At 49.2% G+C, this 23,665-nt stretch overlaps 1 protein-coding gene and 1 pseudogene across 3 annotated transcripts in view; both read right to left on the bottom strand.

Moving 5' to 3' along the window:
* The window catches only part of SHISA6 (shisa family member 6), a 279,290-nt gene extending 261,400 nt beyond the window's left edge, over positions 1–17,890 (bottom strand). For all 3 annotated transcript variants that reach the window (XM_063113148.1, XM_063113149.1, XM_063113150.1), the window contains exon 1: positions 17,244–17,890. In XM_063113148.1, coding sequence (XP_062969218.1) covers positions 17,244–17,890 — 647 coding nt within the window. The remainder of the gene's footprint in view (positions 1–17,243) is intronic.
* A 4,669-nt stretch (positions 17,891–22,559) lies between these two features.
* LOC134387348 (microsomal glutathione S-transferase 1-like) lies at positions 22,560–23,036 on the bottom strand (annotated as a pseudogene).
* Between the last annotated feature and the right edge of the window lie 629 nt (positions 23,037–23,665).

Below are 23,665 nucleotides of genomic sequence, written 5' to 3'. Positions count from 1 at the left end.
ATGGGTGACCCTAGGAGCCGTCCCTCTGCAGCTCCTCCTCCCTTTCCTGCAGCTCGGTGACCTCCTCCTTGCACCTCCTCCTCCCCTTCTTCTATCCACTTCTCTCCAGGGTGCCGATAAATATTATTCTAATTCTGAAATGTGCAATCCTGTTCTCACCTAATTAATTTGGATACGCCGGAGGAAATGGGTTAAGGCCTGAGCTACTTTCTAACCGTAGGAAAGAAAGTTGGTCACTGAGCAGCAGCAAAGCGGGTTTTGTAAAAGAGAAGGCAGCAGTTTTCAGGGTCTGAGAGAGCAGCAGGGACAGAGAGATGGCAACAGAGAGAGAGAGCGGGAGAGAGAGAAAAGGAAAGACAGGGATGAGGCAGAGACAGAAGGAGAGGAAAGGAAACAGGTGGAGAGAGGAGAGAAATGGAAGAGGGAGCCAAACAGAAAGAGGGCAGGAGAGAGAGGAGAGATGCAGGGGCCAGAGCAAGAGGCCGTCCAGGACACAGAGAGACAGGGGAGACGGAGTCAGAGGGACAGAGACCAACAGGCGGAAAGAGCAAGAGGGAAAATGGGCAACACGGAGTCAAAGGGAAATCCAGAGACAGAAAGTGACTCAGAAGAGGAGAGACACACCAAGGAAGTGAGGCACAGTGGTGGCTGCCAGCCAAATGCCCGGGCAGCCCCCTCCCGCCCAGGGGCCCCTGCCACTCTCCCATGATGACTACAGATGTGCCCCATTTAGGAATCTGAAGCAAACAATCACGCTATTTGTCCTGCTCGTCTCAAACCCACCCTGCTTCCTCTCCCCCTTGCTGGCCACTTTTTCTGCAGTCAGAATATCTGATACATCAAACAAAAGGATTCTTTCCCCTGAGTTATCTGGATCATTGCCTGGGTTCCGTGCCATGTAGTCCTTGGCTTTCTCGGATGTGTAGTGAGCAGGAGGGAGTAAATTAACTGGGCAGCAAATCCGATCAGGGAAAACAGTCGTCCTGATCATTCAGGCCAGGAAACTTTGGTTTTCTTCAGTGCTCTGTGTTGTATACTAATCATCTGGATAACGGAAGTACCGTCTCACATTTGGATAGCACTTAACAATTCCTGAATGTGTGCACCTGCCTCATCCCATGCGATTCTCTTTCCAATCCTGTGACCTCTGCAGCGATTTTTACCCCAACTTTTAACAAGGGGATTCAGAGTAATTCCAGTACTGGAACATGATGGAACAGAAATTTAAATCCAGGGCTTCTGACTTAAGCTTGGGCATCCTTCTGTCCACTGGGACTGCCTCTTACATCTCACTTTCCTAGGAATCGTCAGCTTTAATGAGTTCTCCTGGTCTTTCCAGCTGGGTCTGCTAATTTAGCAAATGCCAGTTAATATTTGGGCACAGAGAAACAATTCGCAAATGAATGATTCAGGTCAAAACCAGTTATTTATTTGCTTAAAATCTTGGTTAATGCTGTTAGTGGTCCTAAGAAAATGAAAATGTGTTTGAATTTCCCTAAGTGCTTAGTTATCCCAATGCCTGGAGAGCATCAACAGCCCAGTCATCATTTTGATGTGCTATCACCTGCATTCTAGACATAAAATCTTTCTTAAAATTGCAAATGATTTTCCTTAATGATATAAAGATAAACAAAACCTTGTTCATAACTTTGCTTCATAGTCTTGTCTGCTTGTGAAATTAAAGGCTATGGTTTATTGAGTCATTACTATGTGCCAGACACTGGGCTAAAGTTTTACATTCCTTGAATCATATAATCCTCAGAATGACATTATACAACAGATGCAATCAGTAGCCCCATTTTACTGATTAGAAAATTAAGACCACGAGAGGTTAGATATCTTGCCCAAGGTCACATAGCTATTAAGTAGTGAATCCAGATTTCAAACACAGGTAGGTTAAACTGTAGGGGATGACTATGTACCACTAGATTATCCATCCGTCCAACACTACACTCATCCATCCATCATACAACATTCCATCCATCTATCTACTCATCCACCCATCCATGCATGCATCCACTCACCCATCCATACAACTACTCACCTATCCATCCATCCACTAATACACCCACCCACCCATCTATCTATCCATCCACTAATCCATCCTTCCATCCACTAATCCACCCATCCATCCACTCATCTATCCATCCATCCACCCAACACTCCATCTATCCATCTATCCATCCATCCATTTAATCACATTTGTTTTTTTTTCACCTGCTATATCCCTGCAAGGGTCTCTGAACACAAGATTTTAGACAGTGTTCAATCTCTAGTGGAAAAAATCTGCCCAGACCTAATAACTCAGCTGCAGCTCAACTGTTCAGTTCTATTCACCTTAGTGAAACATTAATATCAACAGCTTTGGAACCATTTACACTATGTTAGCAGCCAACCTTTTTGTCAAGTGAAATCCTGCACAGAACATCAACATACTTCACTATGCATGAGGCCAGAATGAGGAACTAGAATCCTGCTATTCTAAGCTCTTCCCTTCCACCCAATAGTCCCTGGACTCCAGGTTTGAAAACAAATGTGGCAAAAGAACACCAAACAAGAAACTTGGAATTTTTAATCCTTTTCTTCACTCATTGAACAGACAGTATAACTTGGGTCCCCTCAAATTAAGTAGGGAACTTAGGGCCCCTTAGTTCACCTGGTAAGTCTTTTTGATCTCAATTAATATGGTCCCCATGAGGACTCCTAAATACCACTGTTCACTGAAGTGGATCAAATGGAAACCAGCCTTCAGCCTCTTTAGACTTGTGAGCTGTGTAAATGCCACGGAAGGGAGGAAATAAGCTTAGCTTTATTCAGTAAGTTGTTGCAGGCCAAGAGCAAGGCAAATGGGATGGTCTAGGTCTCTAATCATGCCCTTTCTCTTTTGGGGGAAAGTAGGGAGAAATTGATGCTGTTGAATGGGTACAATAAAAAGCCTAGTAGATGAACCACTCCATGAATAAGTTATTCTGGTTTAATGTTCTTATTCCTAAGGACTAATGAGAACACTCTTGTTTTTGAAGAATTTTCTGAAAGCATTCCTGCCTAATTAAGTAGAGTATACTGAATATAATTAATTCTTCTTTTTTTTTTTTTTTTTTAAGAATTCAAGGTTCTTCATGAGAGGGCCATAGGTCTAATCTTTAGTTATCTTCACAGAGAAAACTAAGTGAAATGTAGGCAGTCTAGAATATGGAGCTATTCATATAAAAACTGCAGGACGGATCGTGGAAGTTGTTTTTGTTCTCTTTAAGTAAATCTCTGATAGCTACTTCTTTGGTATTTCTTCTAAAAGTAGAGTGTAGTCATCTCATTCCAGTTAAATGAAGGATTCTGGCTTCTTGAGCTCCAGATAATTGAGCTTTTTACTTGTCATTGACACCTTAGGAATAGCTGGCATCTCCTTTTAACCTCACCTTCCTGCTTATCTACTGGACAGTCAGAGTGCTTTTATTCTCTAAAATATGCACCTAGGACAACTGAGCATATTTTTAAGAAATACGGATCAAGGAAAATGGCTTAATTTAGTTCTCCCTATTCCCAGTTCCCTCACAGTCCACTTGAAAAACACAGCTGCTGGCTTTGTGTGTGCACAAGACTGCTCCCGCATCCAGACAGGCTCCGAATGGATCTCCTTTGTTGTGTTAACAATGTCTGTGCATCTACACTGAGCGGTCCTGCAGGTCTGAGTTGTCCCCAGCACAATCGGAATTCATTGCAGCCGGAGAACATCACAGGACCTAGCAAGGGAAGGCCTGGTCCACCTTCCCTGTTTTCCAGGCAAGCAGGGCAAGTTGCTCCATCCCGACGGGTGCCTCTCCTGAGGCTTCAGTGGATGACCAGCCAGGAGCAAGGCAGAGCATTGATGTGTGTGCCCTGGGGCCCCAATTCATTCCTAATAGCATCATCTCCATATACCCCATTCCTTAGCTTGCAAATCATATGAAAACTTACCCAAGCCTGGGAAATTCAGTAGCATCAATACCAAACCGACCCTTTTCAGAAACATTTGGATTGGTTGCCTGGGAATTAATGGAAGATCAGGATGTGTCAAGTACAGCTGCTATTTAAAATTGAGAAAACAAGAATGCTACCAAGATTTGCTAACAGAGTCACATGGGCAGCTAGGTGATAGATGAGTTAATAAATGTACCTGAGTACAAGGTACCAATGGGCCGCCGCTGCCACCATGGTTGCATAAAGTTATTATTGTTACTGTCCATGTGTTTTTCTTTATTTGCTATGGGCACAGACTTCAATCTACAAGTGAGGCAAAATGCAGGCAGCATAGCCTCATGGCTAAACACTGGGATTGTGGAGCCAGACAGAGTGCCTGAGCTGGCATGCTGGCCACTTAGTAGGCTGGTGATGATTAGCCAGCTACTTAAGTGCCCTGTGGCTCTGTGTTCTCACTGAAAGAACAAGGCCAAAATAATAAGGCAAAAAAATAATGTCTACCTCTTAGGGTTATTATGAAGATTAAATGAGTTAATATTTGTAAAGCACTTAGAACAGAGCCTGAAACCTAGTAAGTACTATATAAATATTTGGCTAATAAACAGATCTAAATACAACTTCCCAATGTCTACATAGGCTCATCCTATAGCATAGGCAGGAGAAGGAAGTCTTGGAGCATTGACTCAGTCATGAACAGCTGGCAAAATTCTTGGTGTGGGGAGAGAGCCACATGGCACAATTTTGGCCACAGTCATCCTGGACGGGACCACCCACATCCCATATTTTCCACTCAGGACTACGGACAGAAATCCATATGGTCACACATCAGTTTTTGCTGAAACCTGAACTGGAACTTGGAGAATCAAGTGCTAAGAGAGTGTCTGTGTGTTCCTTTCCACCAGGCCATCATGGATTGCGCTTCCACTAGCAAGTAAAGAAGTGTCAAGATGAAGGTCCCACTGGAAAGCAAGAGGATGCACAGCATGCATTTTCCAAACAAATCAGGACTCGACTATGGCACAGAAGGACAAACGAATCACAGTGGCCAGAGCAACATTTTCTATAAAGGATTCCATTATTTTTTTTCTTCTTTCTTCTTCCCTCCCTCTTTCCTTCTTTTCTTTCTTCCTTTTCTTTCCTTTTTTCCTCTCTCCTTCCTTTCCTCCCTTCCTTTCTTCTTTCTTTAAAATAATTATAAACATTATTGTCATTTCCATGATCAAGTACCTTCACTCTAATGCAACACAAAAAAGACCACCACGAATCGTATGCACTTTAATTCATTCGTCCAGTCAGTCAGTCAGTCAGTCAGTTATACGTTTAAGCACCTACTGTGTGCCAGGCACTGCCGTAGGCTCTAGAATACAGATGCAAACAAAACAGGAGAACACACCTGTCCTCTACATGTGATGAGGGGGATGGATCCCTGCCACAGAGCAAAGCAGCTGCCTAAGGCTGGAGATCAAGCAATTTCCCAAGCAAGAAGAAATCTTCAGATCCTTAAGTTGCACTTGAATTACTGAGACACACAAGCTGCTCTTGGCAACCTCCCTTAAGGTTTTACTATAGAATCATAACCCCATTTCTAGGTGGCCAACCTCCACAGAGGCACAAGACTTGAAACCACGTCCTGTGAGGACAGACTTAGAACTAGGAATGTTTACTTGGGAGAAGAGAAGATTGGATGGGGGCCCGGACTGTCCTCTTCATAGAGGTGTTTTGCTGTCTTGCAGAAGAAAGGATACATTCCCTCTGGGTTACTCCAGTGAGTAAACCCCAGACTAAAGAAGCCAATTTTGGCTCCCCATGAGAATCAACTAGAACTCCATCCTAATAATAGATGAGACTGCCTCCAGGGAAGGGGCGGCCCCAGCACTGGATGCATGGGTGGCCATCTGCTGTGCATGACAGGAGGACAGCTCTCAGAGGGAGAGGCACTGAAAAGTCTCCTAAGTCCCTTTCCAACAAGAGACTCTATGAGTTGAAGATGCTAAAAAAAACCCTTCTCACGAGGCCATTTGCAGAGAGCCTTCTTATCTGAATGGAGCATGCAAGGAAAATGTGTTTTTCCCATATCCCAGGCTGTTCCACCTACAATTACAGATGCTGGCTCTGTTCTCCTGAATCTCCCAGGTGTGCTGAGGTCAGAATGGGCTGGAGAAGGCCACATCTCCACAATGGCTTAGCCCACATCCCACAGCCAAGGCCACAGACCACAGGAGCCGAGGGACACCCAAGGTCATGGGGACAGAAAGTGACAGAAGTTGGGATTAGCCTGCCTCCTATCTCAGCTCCCAGGAAAATGCTCTTAGGCAGGGAAAGACAGAAGACAACCTCCAAAAGTGAGAGAAGGGGGCTTTGCTAGATGTCTCTCGAGAGCCACATAGGCAGAAAGAGGGAGGTCAATGTCCTTTCCTATAAGGAGCAAGGGTGCTGACTAAATCTTTCCTGTTAAGTCCCACAGTAGGTGTGATGCTGTCTCCTCAACCCAAACAGCCATGTCAAGCAGGCTCCTTAGGCCATTGAGAAGGAACCGCAAAGGAAGCAAGGGCAGAGCTTGACATCCTCTTATCCCCCAGAGACGGGGCCTCCAGGTCCCTGACCTCAAGCCCAGCTGGTCATCCTTGTGGCAAGAAGCAGATGAGGGGAGCCCGAGGCTGTGGCATAATCCATAACACAATTCTCAAAGCCAAAGGAGAGAGAGTTGTTGGTATCTAAGAACTCGGGGAAATAAGAAAAGAAAAGAAACAAGAGGGAAAATTAACAGGAGCCCCCAGAGGGAATTAAAAAGTAAATTCAAAACAGCCTACCGTCAAGCATCACCAATTCAGTAGAAATAGGGGCAGCCTAATCTCAATCAATGAAACAGACATGAAAATTATAAAACACTTTAAAGGAAATGAATTTTTACTGCTTCCCGGGCCATTGCAGCATTGCAAACTACACTAAAAATAAAATAGATCTTGGGAGAGCTACTTTACTGAATAGATAAGAATGATTTGTAATTAGCATGCCAATTGCCTACCTAAGAGCCTGCTCGAAAACAATCTGTCCTTCCCCACGGAATACGTGTCCTGCGCAATCTTCGCAGTCTCTTTTGAGCTATTAATCTGGTCATCGCAGCTTTTTTATCAGACAGAGAAGAGAAAAACAACTTTGCCCAGGTCCAATTTGGACAAATTTTGAATTTGTGGCATCTGAATCGATGCAGTTTAATGAAGTCACAGCGGGACAAGTTCAAGAAAGAGAGTCGGAGGGAGCGGGAGAAGGAATACAACTCCACAGAAGCGAACGGGTATCAAAAGAGGGACAGATGGAGAAGCAGCAGCAGCAGTGGACGAAACCCCGAAAGTAACTAGAAGAAACATTTTAATGATGCGACTTAAAAGAGAGAGAGATGCGACAGATCCTCTGCTCAAAGACCCGATATTCTTCCTCTATGCGAATGCTTGAGGGTGGGGAAGGAGGTGCTTAAGAAGCTGGCTGTTGATTATCTGAGCACAGAAAAGCTGTCTTATTTCTCATTGCATAAATACTCTTCCAAGCCCAGGGGCTATCATTCCTGGGAAACTTCAGGCAAATTTCTCAGGATGCAGTAAAAAGTCAGAGAGGGCTGGAATCCAGGTTATTCCCCAAGCTCTGGAGCAACTTGGGCGTTTGGTCCTCAGGCCCTGTCGTTTCAGGGAGGTGGTTATATGAGCTTCACCCTCCACACTGCCCAAGTGTCAGAGTGACTGAGGTGAGAACTCCCTACTGAGTGGATCTGAGCCTGATCACAGGACTGGGGGTGGGGGGGCTCTTCCGACAACCCTTTCTTTGCTGCTATGAGGTTGTGCCCCCACCATACCTGACCCCAAGCAAAGGTCCATATTCCTGGGACCTCAGAAAGGAGGGGATGGATGGGCTCTGGGACACACTCTCAGATGCCACTTAAAATCAACAGCCACCCCTCCGCCTGCACTGAGCCTTCTCGGGGTTCAAATTCCTCCCACAGGAGCAGCAAGAGCGAAGGAAGGGGGAAGAAGCGACTGTTTGAGTGGAAAACACTTCCCAGAAGAGGACATTTGGCTAAGGGAAGAACGAATATGTCCAGAGGACAGATGTCCTAAGTAATGAGACTTTAATGCCGAAGCTAATGGGAACAGTACACGAGACCAAATGCCAAAAAAGCAAGGAATAATGAGCGTGTTTGCGGAGATTGCAGAAAGCAGCGACTCTTCTCCCAAACATCGGGGAGCTGGGCCAAGGTTCCAGCCACCCGGAGTCTCACCGGAACTCCAGCTTCCAGAAGTTCCGAGATGGGGACAGTGGCTTTGTGCAAGGAGGATCCAAGGATTCTCCTGCCATCCTGACTAGGAGTAGGCAAGAGCAGGAAGGGGACAAGAAGGCAGAAAAGAGAGCTCAGGAACTCCACATTCCTGGGTAAGGCTGGTGAGATGGTTTCCACACCCCCCATCAGAGGAGCATCCCCTGCTCAGGTACCTCTGGCCTGGTGCTGGCGAACAGGGAACATGAGCTCAGCCACCAACCACTATCCTGGGATGCCTGGAACTGCTTGAGAAGGAAACACAGGGATACCAGGGTATCTCTCCTAGGATTCCTTCCTTGTCATGTGCCATTCAGGACAGAGGACTTCACAGCACGAGAAACAGAGAAACACGGGGAAGGAGTGAGTGATCAGGAAGCATGGCTAGGAGAACAGAAATGGGAAAAGAATAAAACTAGAACGGAGAAGCAGAAGTGAGCTGGCACAATCCTGCATCTTGCACACATAGCGCTAGATGTTATAAATGGGGCGGGGGTGGTGGTGATATATGGAGCTGTTTGTGAGCTGTACATCTCAGTAATTAAAACTGGGAATAGCCCGAGGTCCATCCTCTCTCCCCTAGATCACTGCTTTTCTCTAGCGCCCCTTACTCTAGTGGCCCCCACTCTTCAGGAGTTAGCACTTATGCAGAATTGCCCGAGGATTCTTTCAATACTATAAAGGTTTTTTATTTCAATTAAAATCAGGGTGCTTTGCTTTGCTTTCGCTTTTTACATTTTCCTTGTATTGCTTTCACTATCTGCAGCCAATACAACCCATTCTTGAAAGAGAGCCCTCTCACTGCCCTGGGCACCTTCGTGCCCTGCATACAACTTAAGTGAGAGCCACTGGTGTGTTTCTGCAGTACCCTGACAGGCAGGTCATTTATACTCCTAGTTCTTTACTGTGACAACCCTCCCAAGGCACATGTAGATGGGTCTTTGCTTTCGTAGGTAATCTGAATATCACTGACCCCTTTACATCCAGTAAGGTTAGAGCCAGCTGCCCTGTTGGATCTCAAAGGGAGATGGAGACCAGCAACATTCCAGCCATGTGACCTTGGGCAAGTTATCAAGCCTCTCTGAGTCTGTTTCCTCGCCCATAGAATGGGGCCCTATCCCCAGAGTGGTGATGGAAGGAGGCAGTGAGCTGATGCAGGTCAGTACTGAGCAGGATGCCTACACAGAGCACATTCTCCAGGACGGGCACTATCATGACATTCCTCTAGTACCCCCCCATCCCCTTGAATCCACCTCTAACTGAGACCTCAGGTGCTCCCCATCTCCAGCTTTCAGACCTTGCATGGGTGATGGAGTTGCTTAAGCTCTTGGGAGACAGAGCTCTCACCTTCTTGATGCTGGAGCACAGTAGAGGGGGACTCCCCAGGCTTAAAGAGGGACTGACTCCTCCCAGAGCATCCAAGTGTGCCCTTTAAGGGTCTGCAGGGCCAGAGGTTGTGCCCCAGCCCATGCAGTGGGAGCAACACAAGTGTCCCACCCCTCATGGCCCCTAACTCCTGATGGAGGGAACATTGTCCCGCCACAGCATCACAGCCTCTGCTTCCCCACCTGCAACTGCTGCATCTAGTGGCCCCTTGTCACCTGCCCTGACATTCAGCCTGCCCCATCCTCACTCCATTTTGGGGATCAATTCCACCCAATGAATGCACATTTGGGGGCAGGGGAATACAGTAAATGCTCATTAAGAATCAGTCAACAATGCTCACTGGCAGCATCACCTTCCCAGGCTTGCAAGTGTTTCTGCTTCACCTACGGTTGTCTGGCCCAAGCGATGACCCCACGTGAGTGCAGAATTGCAGAGGAGATGGACCAGGGATGGAGGGGGGAGGGAGGCATGGGGAGCACCCTGCCTCTGGCTCCAGGCCTCGCTGCATGTATCCCAAAGAAACTGGGTCCCTAGTCCTAGAATTGGACTAGGAAGCTAAATTAAGCTATCTGTCCACTATCTCATGCAGAAATGTGGGACATTCATTTTTTTCACCCTTTCTGGACAGTTACTTGAGATGTCTGCTGTATATTCAACTTCTTTCTTTTTTCTTTTCTTTTGTTTTCCTCTCTCTGAACAACCCCACCGCCTGCCCAACACCTGGACGTAGAAAGCTGATTTCCCTAAAGCCAGGAATCATCCTTCCACATGGGGAATGGTCCCTTTAAAGTGGTCCTTGTGGGCTGCTGGGCACTCGGGGCAGGGCTGCCATCCCTTACTCTCTGAAACACCTCTCTCGGCTCCTTGCCTTCAGAGACAGCTGACTGGCTCCTAGGAGAGTGGGTCTCACTGCACTCTTGGTTTCTAATCACCCATCTCTTTCATGGGCACAGCCCCATGATGTATTGCTGCTTACAGGAATCACATCTCCCCATGTGAAAAATATGCTACCATTACTTAAAGTCAAAATGGCACACCACGAGCTCTCAAAGTACTTCCAAAAGAGGGACTGTGGAAACATTTTCTGGAGCAGAATCAGCATGCAGCCTCCCCAGGTAACGGCCCCCAAACTCCTGCCAGAAGAAACAGGAACTTCACAGGCAAAGCCCCAAACTACATGCCATGGAGATTAATTGCACATAATGATTGGACCCCAATTTTTAGCTTCATCAGCCTGCAGTATCTCAGCCCAGAGCTGAGAAAGTGCACCAGTGCGTGTGCTTCTGTGGCTCACAGGGCTACCTTATGCACATACAGAGCCGTCCTGGAGGACAACCCTGAAAGGACCCATGCACAGGACCACACGACAGCTGAAGGTCTCCAGCCGTTGGCAAAGCTGAACCTCACTGATCTCAGCATTTTCACCCATGTCTGGGAGAGAAAGCGTTCACAGTCCGGATTTTTAATTACAGATTTCTGCCCACAGTCTTATTCGGTGACTCCTTGCGGTGGTCCATAGCCGTTTGGCTTGTGCTGTATTTTCTTTCTTCAATGATCTGCATTACTCGGATCTTATTAAAGGATTATGCTTAGATCAGGTTATTGCCCTCCAGGAAAAGAATGTGGAGAAACTGCAAAAGGACAGGGGAAGATCAACTGAAATTATTTTACAGGATGGAAACACTGAAATGAGGGAGGGCCAAAGAAATGTAGGGAACGGCGAAAAAGGAGAAGACCGCTACTCGCATCACCATGTACTCCAGAGTTATTCAGTGATGACTAAGAAACGTGCATAAAGTAAAGCAGAATAGATCTTCACTGGCCAAGACAAGGCTGAACCCTGGCTTTTAGTCCGAGTTCAATCACCCACTAGCTGGGGAACCTTGGCATTGTGATCTAGACTCTCTGGATTTAAGCTGGCTCGCCTATAAAATTAGGGAGTTCAATTAAATGAATTGCCTGTAATAAAAAGTCTATGATTCTGTAGTGGATGACAAGATAATAGAACATACTCCCCTGCCTTTTCAGAATATTTTTGGTTTGCTTCTAGCGATTAACAAATATAACAAAAAATTATAGCAATCTGTCCTGAATGGTTTTAACAGTAAGCCTGCTCAAGGCCAAGGGACTGAGACCCTCTGAGGGTTTACTGGTAAACCCTTTCACCTAGCCCTCTTTCCCAATATTGCAAAGAAAGATGCTAGAGACGTGAAATCCTGAATGTGACTCAGGGAAAAATAATGGGGAGTTTCCCAAGTTAGAGAAAAGAAGGGGAAGAAACTGCAACAGAAGGTACACAAAAAACGAATTTAGCCTAGACCCTCATCTATTCCATCCTGCCCTCTCCCCATCACCAACCTGAGACATCTGGTACACCTATAAGTTCAAATCATAATTTTGTTTGAACAAAATTCCACAGGATATATATTGTCAAGGGACAGGACCCACATTTTAAGACAAAATGTACTTGAATTCATCAGAACTTCAAAAATAGATTGTGCAGGCCTTTGAATAAGGGGAGGGCGGCAGGAGGAGAGTAGTAACCCCCCACACCAGCGCTAGTTCCCACCCATGGTAGGGATTCTCACTGACAATAGAAAAGGAGCCAGAAAGTGAAGACCTAAATGCAGTCCTGCCAGGTCTTGGAGAAACCAGGCAGTGGGACTGGAAGGGTGAAGCTTCTTTTGGTGTAGTTCCCTTTACTCCGGATCCACAAGCATGTCTTTCTGGGGCTAGTGAATTAACCTCTTTCAATCAGCTCACTTTCTCAGCTGTCTTAACCACGGCTTCCTGCACAATTCATGTGAATCGATTGCTCAGTCCGTCCAATCTCACATTAAAATTGGCTGAAAACAATAAATTGGACTTTTTTCTCTACCTGCATCTTAGCAGCCTGGAGCAGTGAGTAAACTCTTGGTATCTTACCAGCAGATTGCCCAAAATGAATATGCTCCGACCCTTGGATAGAGTTGTAGGTGGGGGAAAAAGAGGCAGTTGTGCAGACCTTCTGAGCTACAGATAGAGAAGGAAAGAAAAATGAAGACAGTGAGAAATGTAATCAGGGAGAACTGTCAAAGTCCAGGGATTTTTTTGAAAAGTATGTGCACAGTTGCCCTGCTAAAGCAAGAATGAACCCTACTAGTCTCATGTGTCAAAGGTAACATGTATCTCATAAACGTACATTTTATAGTCTGAAACACATCCTGCCCACGAAAGGTGAGCAGGGCTCATTTGCTGAAAAATGCATGCATGCATCTGCACCAGCCAGGAAAAAGCCAAACCAGGGGGGCACAAAGGTCCGGCCAATGTCACTCCGTCCCATTAGTGGTGGCAATGAAATTCTCACCCAATTACTTGTTCACCTTCCTCCTTTGGCTACCTTTGCTTCTGTCTGTCTTCCCAGTATCCTTCCCCTAAATGCTCCTCCGTGAGCCTCCTGAAATTCTCCCACAATTTCCCTGGTTTCCCTACATACATTTTTTTTTAACTTAAAGAAAAACATGTAAGGCAAAGACATTCAGTCCAAGGCAAGATGCTTTTTTTCCCCTTCCAACTGCTGCATTTGAAGTAAAAAACAAGTTGACTCTCTGTTTAGATCAATTCATTACTGTGAGCCCACAGTGCTTCAAAAAAATGGAGCATTCGGGGTGATCTGACAATTGGTTGCCCTGGAACCTAGAAAAGGAACTCACTAAATCAGCCAGTAAAGTGGAGTTACGTGGCCTGTGAGGAGAAAAACAGCTCTTTGGGCTTGTAATTAATTTCTGGAGGGAGAAAAGGTGAAACAAGGTATCCCCTTGACTGGCTCTAGAAATAAACAGGGAAATCAAAAGATGAAGGATCCTTTTGATGGCAGTGAGGCCACTTCCTAATACTCTTGCTCTTTCCTGGTGACATCCGCTGGGGTTTTTCTTCCCACAGCCCTAGCCCCGCCCCCGATCCCTTCATCCCCTCCATCTCTGTGCAGGCAGTGGGAGGGCTCAGGGCAGCTCTGACTTCACCAACTGCGTCTACAGCCCCCTAACAGCTTCCTGACCCATCTGTTAATTAGCCATTAAAAAAAATAAAAGGCCACACAGTTCCTCCCTCAGAATGCACAGAATGATTCTCATCTCTAATGAATCAACTCAGGGTAAAGAGAAAGAAACAGGTTTGGATGTAAGACAGCTGGCTCGAATTGAATGTCAAAAAGGAGCCAGCCTATGCCCTTGGGGGACATCAGCAGGCCCTCATTGAACAAACAGCCTGGGGGTAGGGGTGAGAGAGGGGGTTGCTGCAGAAACCACTCAGGAGACATTACAATGGTGGATCCCAGCAGTCCGTCAGCTTGAGCCTTTGCCTGGGCAGTTTAAAAGAAGGGAAATGGTTGGGACAGGTGGGCTGCTGTCCAGTGGCTCTCCACGGCCAGTGCACACTCTGCCTTCCGTCCCTGTGCCCCACTCTTTCTCCTCCACGGGGTCCAGCTGGCTGTGGTGACTTGGTGCTCATCTGTCAGAATCACCAGAGAGCTGACAGATTCCCCTACAGACAGTGACTTCTCACTCGGAAACATGATAGCAAGGTCTAATCACTTCTGGAAAAGACTAAATCTGTTCTTCCCTGTGGGGCATGCGAGATGAAAGCAGCCCTGCCCTAGGGAATGTGTGTGCGGGGCAGGCGGAGGGCCGTCCAGCCTGGGAACGCGTGCAGCGGGGTGCCCGTGCCTGCTCCCCTTTCTTTTCAGTGAGGCTGTGCTCCCAGCAACTCCCTCAGACTCAGCCCCTGCTTGCCCAGCTACCATCTCCAGGGAGCATCCCACACTGAAATGAGCTCTTCTTTCCTTTCCAGAAAGGAAATGTCTTTGCTGAACTATTTCAAGGCATATGTAGCTGAACGCACATCCCACTGCCTCTGCTGACCTCTGAAGAGTGCAGATTCTGTTTTCTCCCTACCTTCCCTAGGGAAAACTCATTACGATGTGAATATTTATCTCTTTCTCCATCACTCCTTCCTTTTCCCAACCCCAATTTCCCAACAAGACAGTCAGCACAGGAAAAAAAAAAAAAAAAAAAAACTTCCCCTATGGCAGGCAGTGACCTCTGAGGTGTGAGTGCAGTGAGTGATCCCCGGGAACATTCACACTCAGGGGCCAAGAGCAACATGCACGCTCACCCGGGCACGCCTCAGAAGCAAGAGGTCAAGATGGGACAGTGCTGTGCCTGCGTTACCCAGAACTGAAAAATGAGTTTCCCCTACCTGCCCAAGGTCACCCAGGGAGTGTCCTAGGTGTATCTCTCATGCTCTGTGCCCCTGCCTCCTCCACTCCCACCACCCCAAGCCCCCACCACCCCACCCAGTCACACACAGACAGGCATTGTCCCTAGCCACCAAGCACCAGTATGATGGTTTCCAAAGCACTGATCAGGCAAGACTGCAGCTGCTGGAAGAGGTGCTGTGAACTGAATAAAATCAGGAGGTGAACTTGAGGGAGAAACATTCCATACGTACATAATGGTCTGAGGCGTGAAATGCATCTCCCTTCCCATGGCTACCTCTCTTCCCCTACCCCAGAGAGAGACTGCCCCAATGGTGTCACCACAGTTACCTTAGTATGGGGTAAGGAGTGTCAGTGTGGTGGGGAGGGGAGAAAACACCAAGAAGGACAGTGACCTCTCCAGGGTCACATGCCAATGCCAACATCTAAAGATGCCTGCTCCCAGCATCTGAGGACACCACACTCTGTATCATCCCAGGTGATGATGAATAAACTTCGCATGAGGTGCAGGGTCCAGGCAGCAGGCAGCTTTCTCTAAGAGTGCAGACAACAATGGCTCAGGGAAGAAAGAAACCCCAAGAAAGATTTGTGGTAAGCAAGAAGCCATGACCCAGGCAGAAGGTCTGCGCAGAGGCCGGGACTACAGGAGAGGGGGACAGAAGACAAGACTTCCAAGTCCTGAGGCAGAGGTGTATGATGACAAGCACATCTGCTTCAGGAAGCACCTGCCCACGGACGATGCCTTCTCTGTTTTCCAAGCTGAGCCAAGAGAGAGAATTATTTGCCAGACAAGACTCAAAGGAGGGAATGTCTTGTCCTTATTTCCCTCACCCTCCACCTGTACTCTGCATTTGAGAGCCGGGCTGACTGCAGGCTCTCTCTCATGATTGCCCCCATCAGTGCCCAGGGCCAGTCCCCAGGGCTAGTAAAATTGCGCTATCTGAGAGATAAGGTAGGGGTGGAAGAGAGCACGGTGGCGCCTTAGGGGGGTTGTGAGAGAGGGTTATAAACAGGTGTCCTTTTCAAATCACCCCAATCCCAGCACCCAAGTTAGAAGTACCCACACTTTGTGGATTTGACTCAATAAAACCTGCCAGGGAGTATCTTCTTTTCTCAACACCCACCGTATCAAATGGGGAAAAAAAAAAAAATCAGCTCTTTCAGCATGCCTAGAAATTTCTGCTTCTCTCTCTCTTCGGTGAGGTAGGGGTGATTAATGTCCACAGCAGCGAGGGAAGGAACTTTTCAGGCCGTAAGGACACAGAGATGAGCTAACCGTGGATGGAGCAGGGTGGGGGCCTGTGGGGCCAACTCAGAAGCAATGGTCTGAGGGGTGGTGTCCTTACTAGGACAGTGCCCACACCGTGCACCAAAAATGGAAGCACCTCCTGGGGCAGGGTTTCCCTGACACGACTCTGTTGAACCGCACCCAGCCATTCCACACCATGAGGGGACTGCAAGAGAGCTGACTTTTCATGTCCTGGGTGTGTCACCCCTAGAGTTCTAAGGAGAGGCTGGGTTCCTGTTGTCCCCTTGGCTTTGGCATCCCCCTGGGAGCTAGAGCGGTGGGGTGGGCAGCAGTTGGACTGGAACCATGGACTACCACATTTTGAGCTCTTGGCATGTCTGGGCAGGAGGCAGCCCCCACTGCCTCCCCAAGGTAAGCAGTGAAAGACGTCCTACCAGGTCTCACACGGCAAGAACTGTTAACTCCAGAGAGCTCTGCCTACGGGGGTTTAAAAGAACAAGTCCTCCAGTCTCAGCAGGAAACATAAGCATCCCACTCGCAGGATGCAATGAAGAGACACCATCTGTGCTTGGTCCACACGGAAGGGAGAAACCTCTATTCCTTCTTCCCCCAGGAGGCATCCTTTCCATGTCGCTCCCCTCCCCAACGCACTGGAACATCCAGTTCACACTAAGTCACTTGCTACTCTTTATAGTGAGGTTCCAACATTGGTCAACTTCCTATATGGAAGATGACAGTCGGGTTTGACTCAAAGAACTAAATGCCGTCAAGTGCCCCCACACACCATTAAAACAGAACCCTGGATCTCCGCCCAGAATTACAGAAATGGTAAAATTCTCACACTTGAACTTCACGGACTCGACCATTCTTACTTTGCCTTGTATATCCCCCTACCACCAAACCACGCGTTCCCGGTTCTGCAGAAATAGAGGAGAGGGGAGAAGAAGGTTTACTGCATGCAACACAAGCGACAGTGAAAGGGACTCAGGAGGACCCAGAGAGGCGTGGTGTTGCCACGAGCGAAGAGGACAAACCAAGCATGTTACGAGGGGCCGCGGGGACACGGGGCGCGCGCCAGGCGGGGCTCTCACCTGTGGATGTTCATCTCCCGCGGCGGGCGGTGGGCCTTGTCGTAGGAGACCTTGGCAAAGACGCCGGCCACGAGGACGAAGGCGATCACGCCGCAGGTGATGTAGACGGTGAAGTTGGTCTTGTCCTTCTCCGGGTCGTACTTGTTCTCGGGCCCCGGCGACACCACCTTGGTGCTGGGCGTCTGTACCCACACCGGGCTCTGGTAGTTGGTGCACTGGCGCTGGTCCAGCTTCTCGTGGCGCTTCTTGCAGCAGAAGCGGTAGTAGCAGGTGCCGCAGCAGTACAGGTAGCCGCTCTCGCTGTTGTTACACTCGAACTCCTTGTCGTACTGGCCGCTCACGTCGTAGTAGCCCCAGCACGTCTCGTAGGTGACGGCTGCGCTGGCCGCCGCCGCCGCCGCCGCCGCCGCGGGTTGTCCCCGCCGGCTCCCCGCCTCCGGGACGCCGGGCGCCCGGGCGGTGCCGTTCAGCTCGCGGCCGCCCCGGGCCAAGGCGCCCCCGGGCCGCCGGCCCCCGACGGCAGCGGCGCCGGCGCTCAGGGTCCGGTTGGTGGCGCGGCCGCGGGCGCCGTGGGCTCCGGGCAGCAGGTCCAGGGACTCCAGCGAGAGCAGCAGCAGCAGCAGCAGCAGCAGGCACCGCAGCGCCATGGCGGGGCCGGGCGGGAGGGCGCGGGGACGCTTCCGCGGCAGGCCGCTCCCCCGGCTGGCCGGGCTCCGAGGGCGGCCGCGCGGGCAGGGCTGGCGGCGCGGGGCGGTCAGTGGCGCCGGGGCGATGGCGCCATCGAGGCGCGGGCGGCGGCGGCGGCGGCGGCGCGCGGTGCGCACGGACCGGCCCGGCGCGGGCTGCTCGGGCTCTCACGCTGCGCCCCGGCTCCGCGCTCCCCCTGCGGGCTCGGCGCGCCTCCCGGGCAGCCCCATCCCCCGCCAGAGGCGGCGGCGGCCCCGCGCGCGGCTCGGCTCGGCTCGGCTCAGGCAGGACCCGATGCGCGGCTCCGGGCGGCGGCGGCGGCGGCGGCGGCGTGGTCCCGTCCGGACGGGTCCTGCGGGACAAGACGGGAGCCGGTCACGGGGTGGGGCGACGGGCGCTCGGGAGGCAGGAGGGGAGGGAGCGCGCAGCCCTCGAGGAGCGAGGCTCCCGGCCGGGAGGGGCGCGGAGCTTCTTCCCAAGACGGGGCCCGGCGGCCCTGCGCGCCCGGAACCGAGGGCGCACGGGCCGCCCCTCCGGGCGCCGCTCGGCCGCCCGAGCCCCCGGCCGCCCGGCCCCGCCGCGCGCTCTCGCCGCAGGCTGGCTCCCCGGGACGGGGCCGGCGGAGGCTGGGGTCCGGCGGCGAGCCGGGGAGCGCGCGGCGGCGGCGGGACTCACTCACTCACCATGCCCGGCTGCGACTGCAGAGGCGGCGGCGGCGGCGGCGAGGCGGGAGCGCAGCGGTCGGAGCGAGCGAGCGAGCCGGGAGCCGCCGGCTGGCCGCCTGCACTGGTGCCGGAGCGTGTGCGAGAGGGAGCGAGGGAGACACACGCACTCACACAGCCGCACACGCGGGAGCGCCGCGAGGGGAGGGGAGGACACCGCGCACCGCCGCCCACGTTGACACGCCTGGGCGCCCGGGGCTGGGAGGGGGGACTCGTCTTGGCTTCTCCCCCCTCGCGGCACTTGAAGCTCCGCGTCACCAAAGCCCCGGACCCCAGTTAATCAACACAATGAACCAGATGGGCGAAGAGGGGAGGCCAGGAGCGGGGCGGGAGTGTCCCCTCCGGAGCCGGCCCCGCGGCAGGGCCAGACTTCTGCTGCCGTTGCTCCCTCCAGCCCTCACGTGGGACCCATCCTACCAGAGCCTCTGGCTGCGGGCTGCCAGACGGGAGCTAGGGTTTCTGCAAGCCTTTGCCTCGCCCTAGTGGTGATGCTCGCAGGCAAGGGAAGAGGTCAAACCCATTGCTACAGCTTCCTAAACTGAGTCCAGGGTCAAGTGGCTTGTCCGAGGCTGTTGGGCGACCAGGGAGCTGATGTACTCTTCCCTTTGGGCACTCTCCTCCCCACCCTGCTCCCAACAGGCACATAGGTGCAAGACAGTCCCCGTGCTGGGTGGCACCTCGGTATCCCTTCTTTCCAGGACTTTTCTTCAGAGTGTTGAGGCTGAGTTTGGAACGCCCTGTGAGCCTGCAAGACTCAAATCCCTCTATGTCTGTGCTGAACCCCCTGTGCTGCAGCGGGTGGGGAGGGAGTGGAGGTGCAGCGAGGGGGGCTTTCCTCTGTAGTGGCCTGGCCTGTGGGGAAAAAAAAAGCCCCGAGTCCAACTTTCCAAGCTATGAAGCCACCCCAAGAGGGAGTCATAATCATCACCAAGGTATGTGTCCTGTGGGGGGTGGGGGGTGGGGGTGAGAACAAAAAGCAGTGGCGGAAATCCTGCCTGCGACCAGCGTGCTTTGGTTGAAGGCAAGGGACAGGCTGTCAGAGTGAGGGCAGTAGAGAATTTTCTCTGAGATTGTCCGTTCAGTCCCACTCCGTGTGACTCAAACCAGGGACCCCATCTGGAAAAGCACAGCGCTTGTTCTGGAAACCGCAGAATGGGTAAATTGGAGCTGGAACCCAGATGCCAAGAAACAAGGGAGAGATCCGGATCTTAGGATGGGGGAGGGGTGCACAAACTCCCAGCAACCCCCAATTGCTACTACCTCTCCGTTCCCTCGCTCTCCATCTGCACTTTCTCCCATTCTCTCAACTTCGTGTCAGCTGCCACCCTCTTCTTAAGATTCTATTCAACATTTGTTTAGTGCCTACTCTCTGCCAGGCGGAATGAATAAGACAATCCTTTTCCCCAAGGAGGTGGAACTTGTAGACCATTGGGGAGACAGATAACAAAGGATTTTCATATGGCATGGTTATGCCCCATGATAAAGGTGGCCACAGAGTGCTCTGAGAGCACAGATACCTAGCCTAGCCTTAGAGGGGAGAGGGAAGGGTCAAAGGTAGCTTTCTCATTGAGGAAATGAGCAGATTCTTGAAGCACTCTCAGCAGAGAGAGCATCCTTAGCAAAACCTGAATGACAGGAAGGGATGAAAGGGTGCGGGTGGAGGCTACAAGCCCATTAGCAGAAAGGGAGTCTTGCAAATAAGGCTATCAGGAGGGTGTTGTATCCCCTGCCAAAGAACTTGAATTTATTCTACAACTGATGGGGACTACTGGTGGGTTTTAATCAGGGGAAGACGCTCAGATTTACATGTTCACTGGATCTCTAAGTCAAATGGGGCAGGGAACACTGGACTGCTCACAGGAAAAGCAATTTGGAAGCTGTCCCAATAATCCAAATTTTAAAAAATGGTGAAAGGATGAAGTAGATTACTGGTAGTTGGTGCCTGTCATGCAGATGATAACTATGATCAAAAGAGCAGGTTCAGGACAGAGTCAGCCATGGTCCTGTTGAAGAGCCTTTGAGAGATCTAAGTGGAACTGTCCAGCATAAGAATTTCAAGTCCAGGGAAGCATATGATAGGCATATGTATTTGGGAATTGTAAGAACACATTTGAAGACAACAGCCCTGAGTCTTCTTCCATACTATGTGCAGTTTCTAAGCCATTACCTTCCTTTTGTTGTCCCTGTGCTTTCACCTCCTCTTTATTATTACAGAATTTGCTTTTCTATATCTGGGAGCTCCCTAGTAATGGGTAAAAGAAATGTGTCTTCCTCAAGTGGAACTCAAATAAGATTTGACCAATGGCACTGAGTAAGGGAAACTGATTTGGTTCCTCAAACCACCACCATCACCCACCAATGTGTTCTGAATCCCTGTGCTCATAAATGGTGGCAGCAACAGACTCATAGAAAATAACAGTATCTTAAGATTGGGGAGGATTTTAGGGGTCGTTTATTCCAACCTTTACTGAAGTACACTGTATATCTTATTGACACATCCAGCCTTTTGGTTTACCAAAGGGCGCGTGAGACTGAGTCACTTTCTTATTGCTCTGCATTTCCGCATTTTCTCCTTCTAGTTTTCATGCCCGAATTGCCAATGGCATTGAAGCATCCTTCCTTTGTGGATTTCACTTAGTAAAAAGTGCCAGAAAAGAATCATCTTTTCCAACACCTACACCAACTTCAGACAATCCTGAGATTCAGGAGAAAGTGGATCTCGAAGGTAGTTCCCAATTAAGCTCAGCCAACTGTAATAATCCCATTCCCCTTGGCAGTGAATGGTTAAAAATGGACATGTGATCCAGTTCTGGCCAATACTAAGTAAGGGAAGTCTGTTGAAGAATTCTAGGAAAAATTTCCTTGCTCTTAAAAATAGTAGTGATTCAACTTCTTTGTTGGGTGTTGTTCCTCTGGTTGTTATGACCTGGGGGGTAAGGGAGGGTGTTCAGGGTTAGGCACCAACTATAAGTTGAAGTTGGTATTCAGTGTGATAATCACTAGCTCTGCTCACTAAAGTCTCTGCCTTCCAGGCGTACCATAGAACTGCAATTCCTGGCCTGCTTGTGAGTGGGAGGGGAAAGTGACTAGTACTGGTCAACAAGCTGAGAGCAGAAATGATGTGTGTTATTTCTGAACCAGAGCATCTCATTGCTGCTGCAAGACACTCTAGAGTTCCCATTTTCTTCTGGCATGTTGATCAGCAGCGTTCTATGTGGGAATTGTTTTGTCGATGTGGGTCCTTAAGTGAGTACAGTGAGGAATGCCTGATAGCTAATGAAAATAGTGCCCCACCATGGACATGTAGCATGAGTACAAAAATTTATATATGTTTTTGGTTTTCAAGTCCTAGAATTAAGGTCTGTTATTACAACATATCCTAGCCCACCCTAACTGATACATTGAGGAGAGCAGATAGAAAGATGGAAGGATCATTACTGAGCCACTCATGGAACAAAGATCAGGGCCCTCCCAACTCTGGTCTCCCAGCAATGTGAGATAATTAAATTTCCTTTTGTTGAGGCATGTCTGAATCCAGAGTTTCTTTTACATGCAGCCAACAGCATCCTTATTTTTTTATTCTTTAAATTTTTTATTTCATATACCCATTTCAGCAGTATTGAAATATAAGTTTCTCATACATGCAATCACTCTTTTTGTAGGTTCAAAGTATGAAATGTTGAATGTCACAAATTATAACAAAATCAAAATTTATAAGTACTTTAAGAATAAGACTTAGGAATTATTATGTTAAATTTCTAGTGCAAATATAAAACAAGAAAAAAGGATATTGGTGTCCCCAATTCTTAATTTCTCTGCTCTCTTTCTATGTAAAATCTAAGAAAATATTCATTATAAATTGGAAGTACAGCATTCCTAAAAGCCAGTTGGATGATGAGTTCTATATTTACTGGTACAATCTACTTTTCAGCAACCTGTAAGATATTGAAAAACTAACTCCATATCCAACAAAAAAAGCCAGAGTTCTGTTTGGCTGACAAAGGGGTGTCAAATACACAATTATCTGGCAGATTCGTGCTCTAGCAAGAAGTCTGAAATGCAGGATGGCTGCAGAGAGAGCTGGACCACTCAAGGAACACAGAAGACCAATAGCATGATATGGAGCAATATTTTCAAGGTCATTCAGGTGGGCTCTTCATATACTTTCCACTCTGTCATCTGTTTGAAGATACTTCTTGGCATTTTCTCCTTTACCAAAGTTTGCACAGTCATCTGGGTTGGCCAAAACCTTTCTTGTCATTCTATAGAATGAAGTTGCAGTCCTTGTAAACATCATTTCTGACAGAATAATTGTTTCATAGGAGGCAAAGGCCATGCATATTGCATTTCCCATTAACTGGGTGAGCTCAACCACTTTTTCAATTTTGGTGTTGAGTCTGAGGAGGTGGAAGGCAGCAAACCTGTCCCAGCTGGCAGGTCACAGGCAGTGTGGGGAGTTTCGCCACATGCCTGCCAGTAGCATCCTGGTAGACACATTATGTATTGCCCGTCTCAATTCTGAATCACTCTAGGATTTCTACCCAGCTCTACAACTTTGTGCTAATCGTATCTCTTCCTTGGGATTCAGTTTTCTCCTCTATAAAATTGGGAACTAAGCAGAGGTAGTGTCTCTAAGAAGCTGTCTCTACTGTCTCTTCCCACTATGAGTCTTTCCCCAGGCCCCCAAATATGAATTTGGCTGCGTGGTTGGCATGATCTGGTCCCCTGCCATCCTTCTAAGCTCTTCCCTACCACTGTCCCCTTACTCCTTTCCTGAGCTTCACTGGTGTCCTTGCTGTTCCTCAAAGCCCTTGTATATTCTGTGCTCTCTGCTGGAACCTGTTCCCCCATATATAGCAGGGTTCTTCCTCATGCCTTGCTAGGTCTCTGCTTAAGCCTTGTTGATGTATGCAGCACAGCCATGCTACCTGTACCCAGCCTTTCTTCCTCCACTCCATCACGATGCATTTTCCGTCATGACATTTATTACAAACTGATTTACATTCATTTAGG

This window comes from Cynocephalus volans, chromosome 10, assembly GCF_027409185.1.
Source record: "Cynocephalus volans isolate mCynVol1 chromosome 10, mCynVol1.pri, whole genome shotgun sequence".
Classification (NCBI taxonomy): Eukaryota; Metazoa; Chordata; class Mammalia; order Dermoptera; family Cynocephalidae; genus Cynocephalus; species Cynocephalus volans.
Note: the sequence above shows the minus strand (reverse complement) of the source record. Positions and strands in the feature narration are given on the sequence as shown.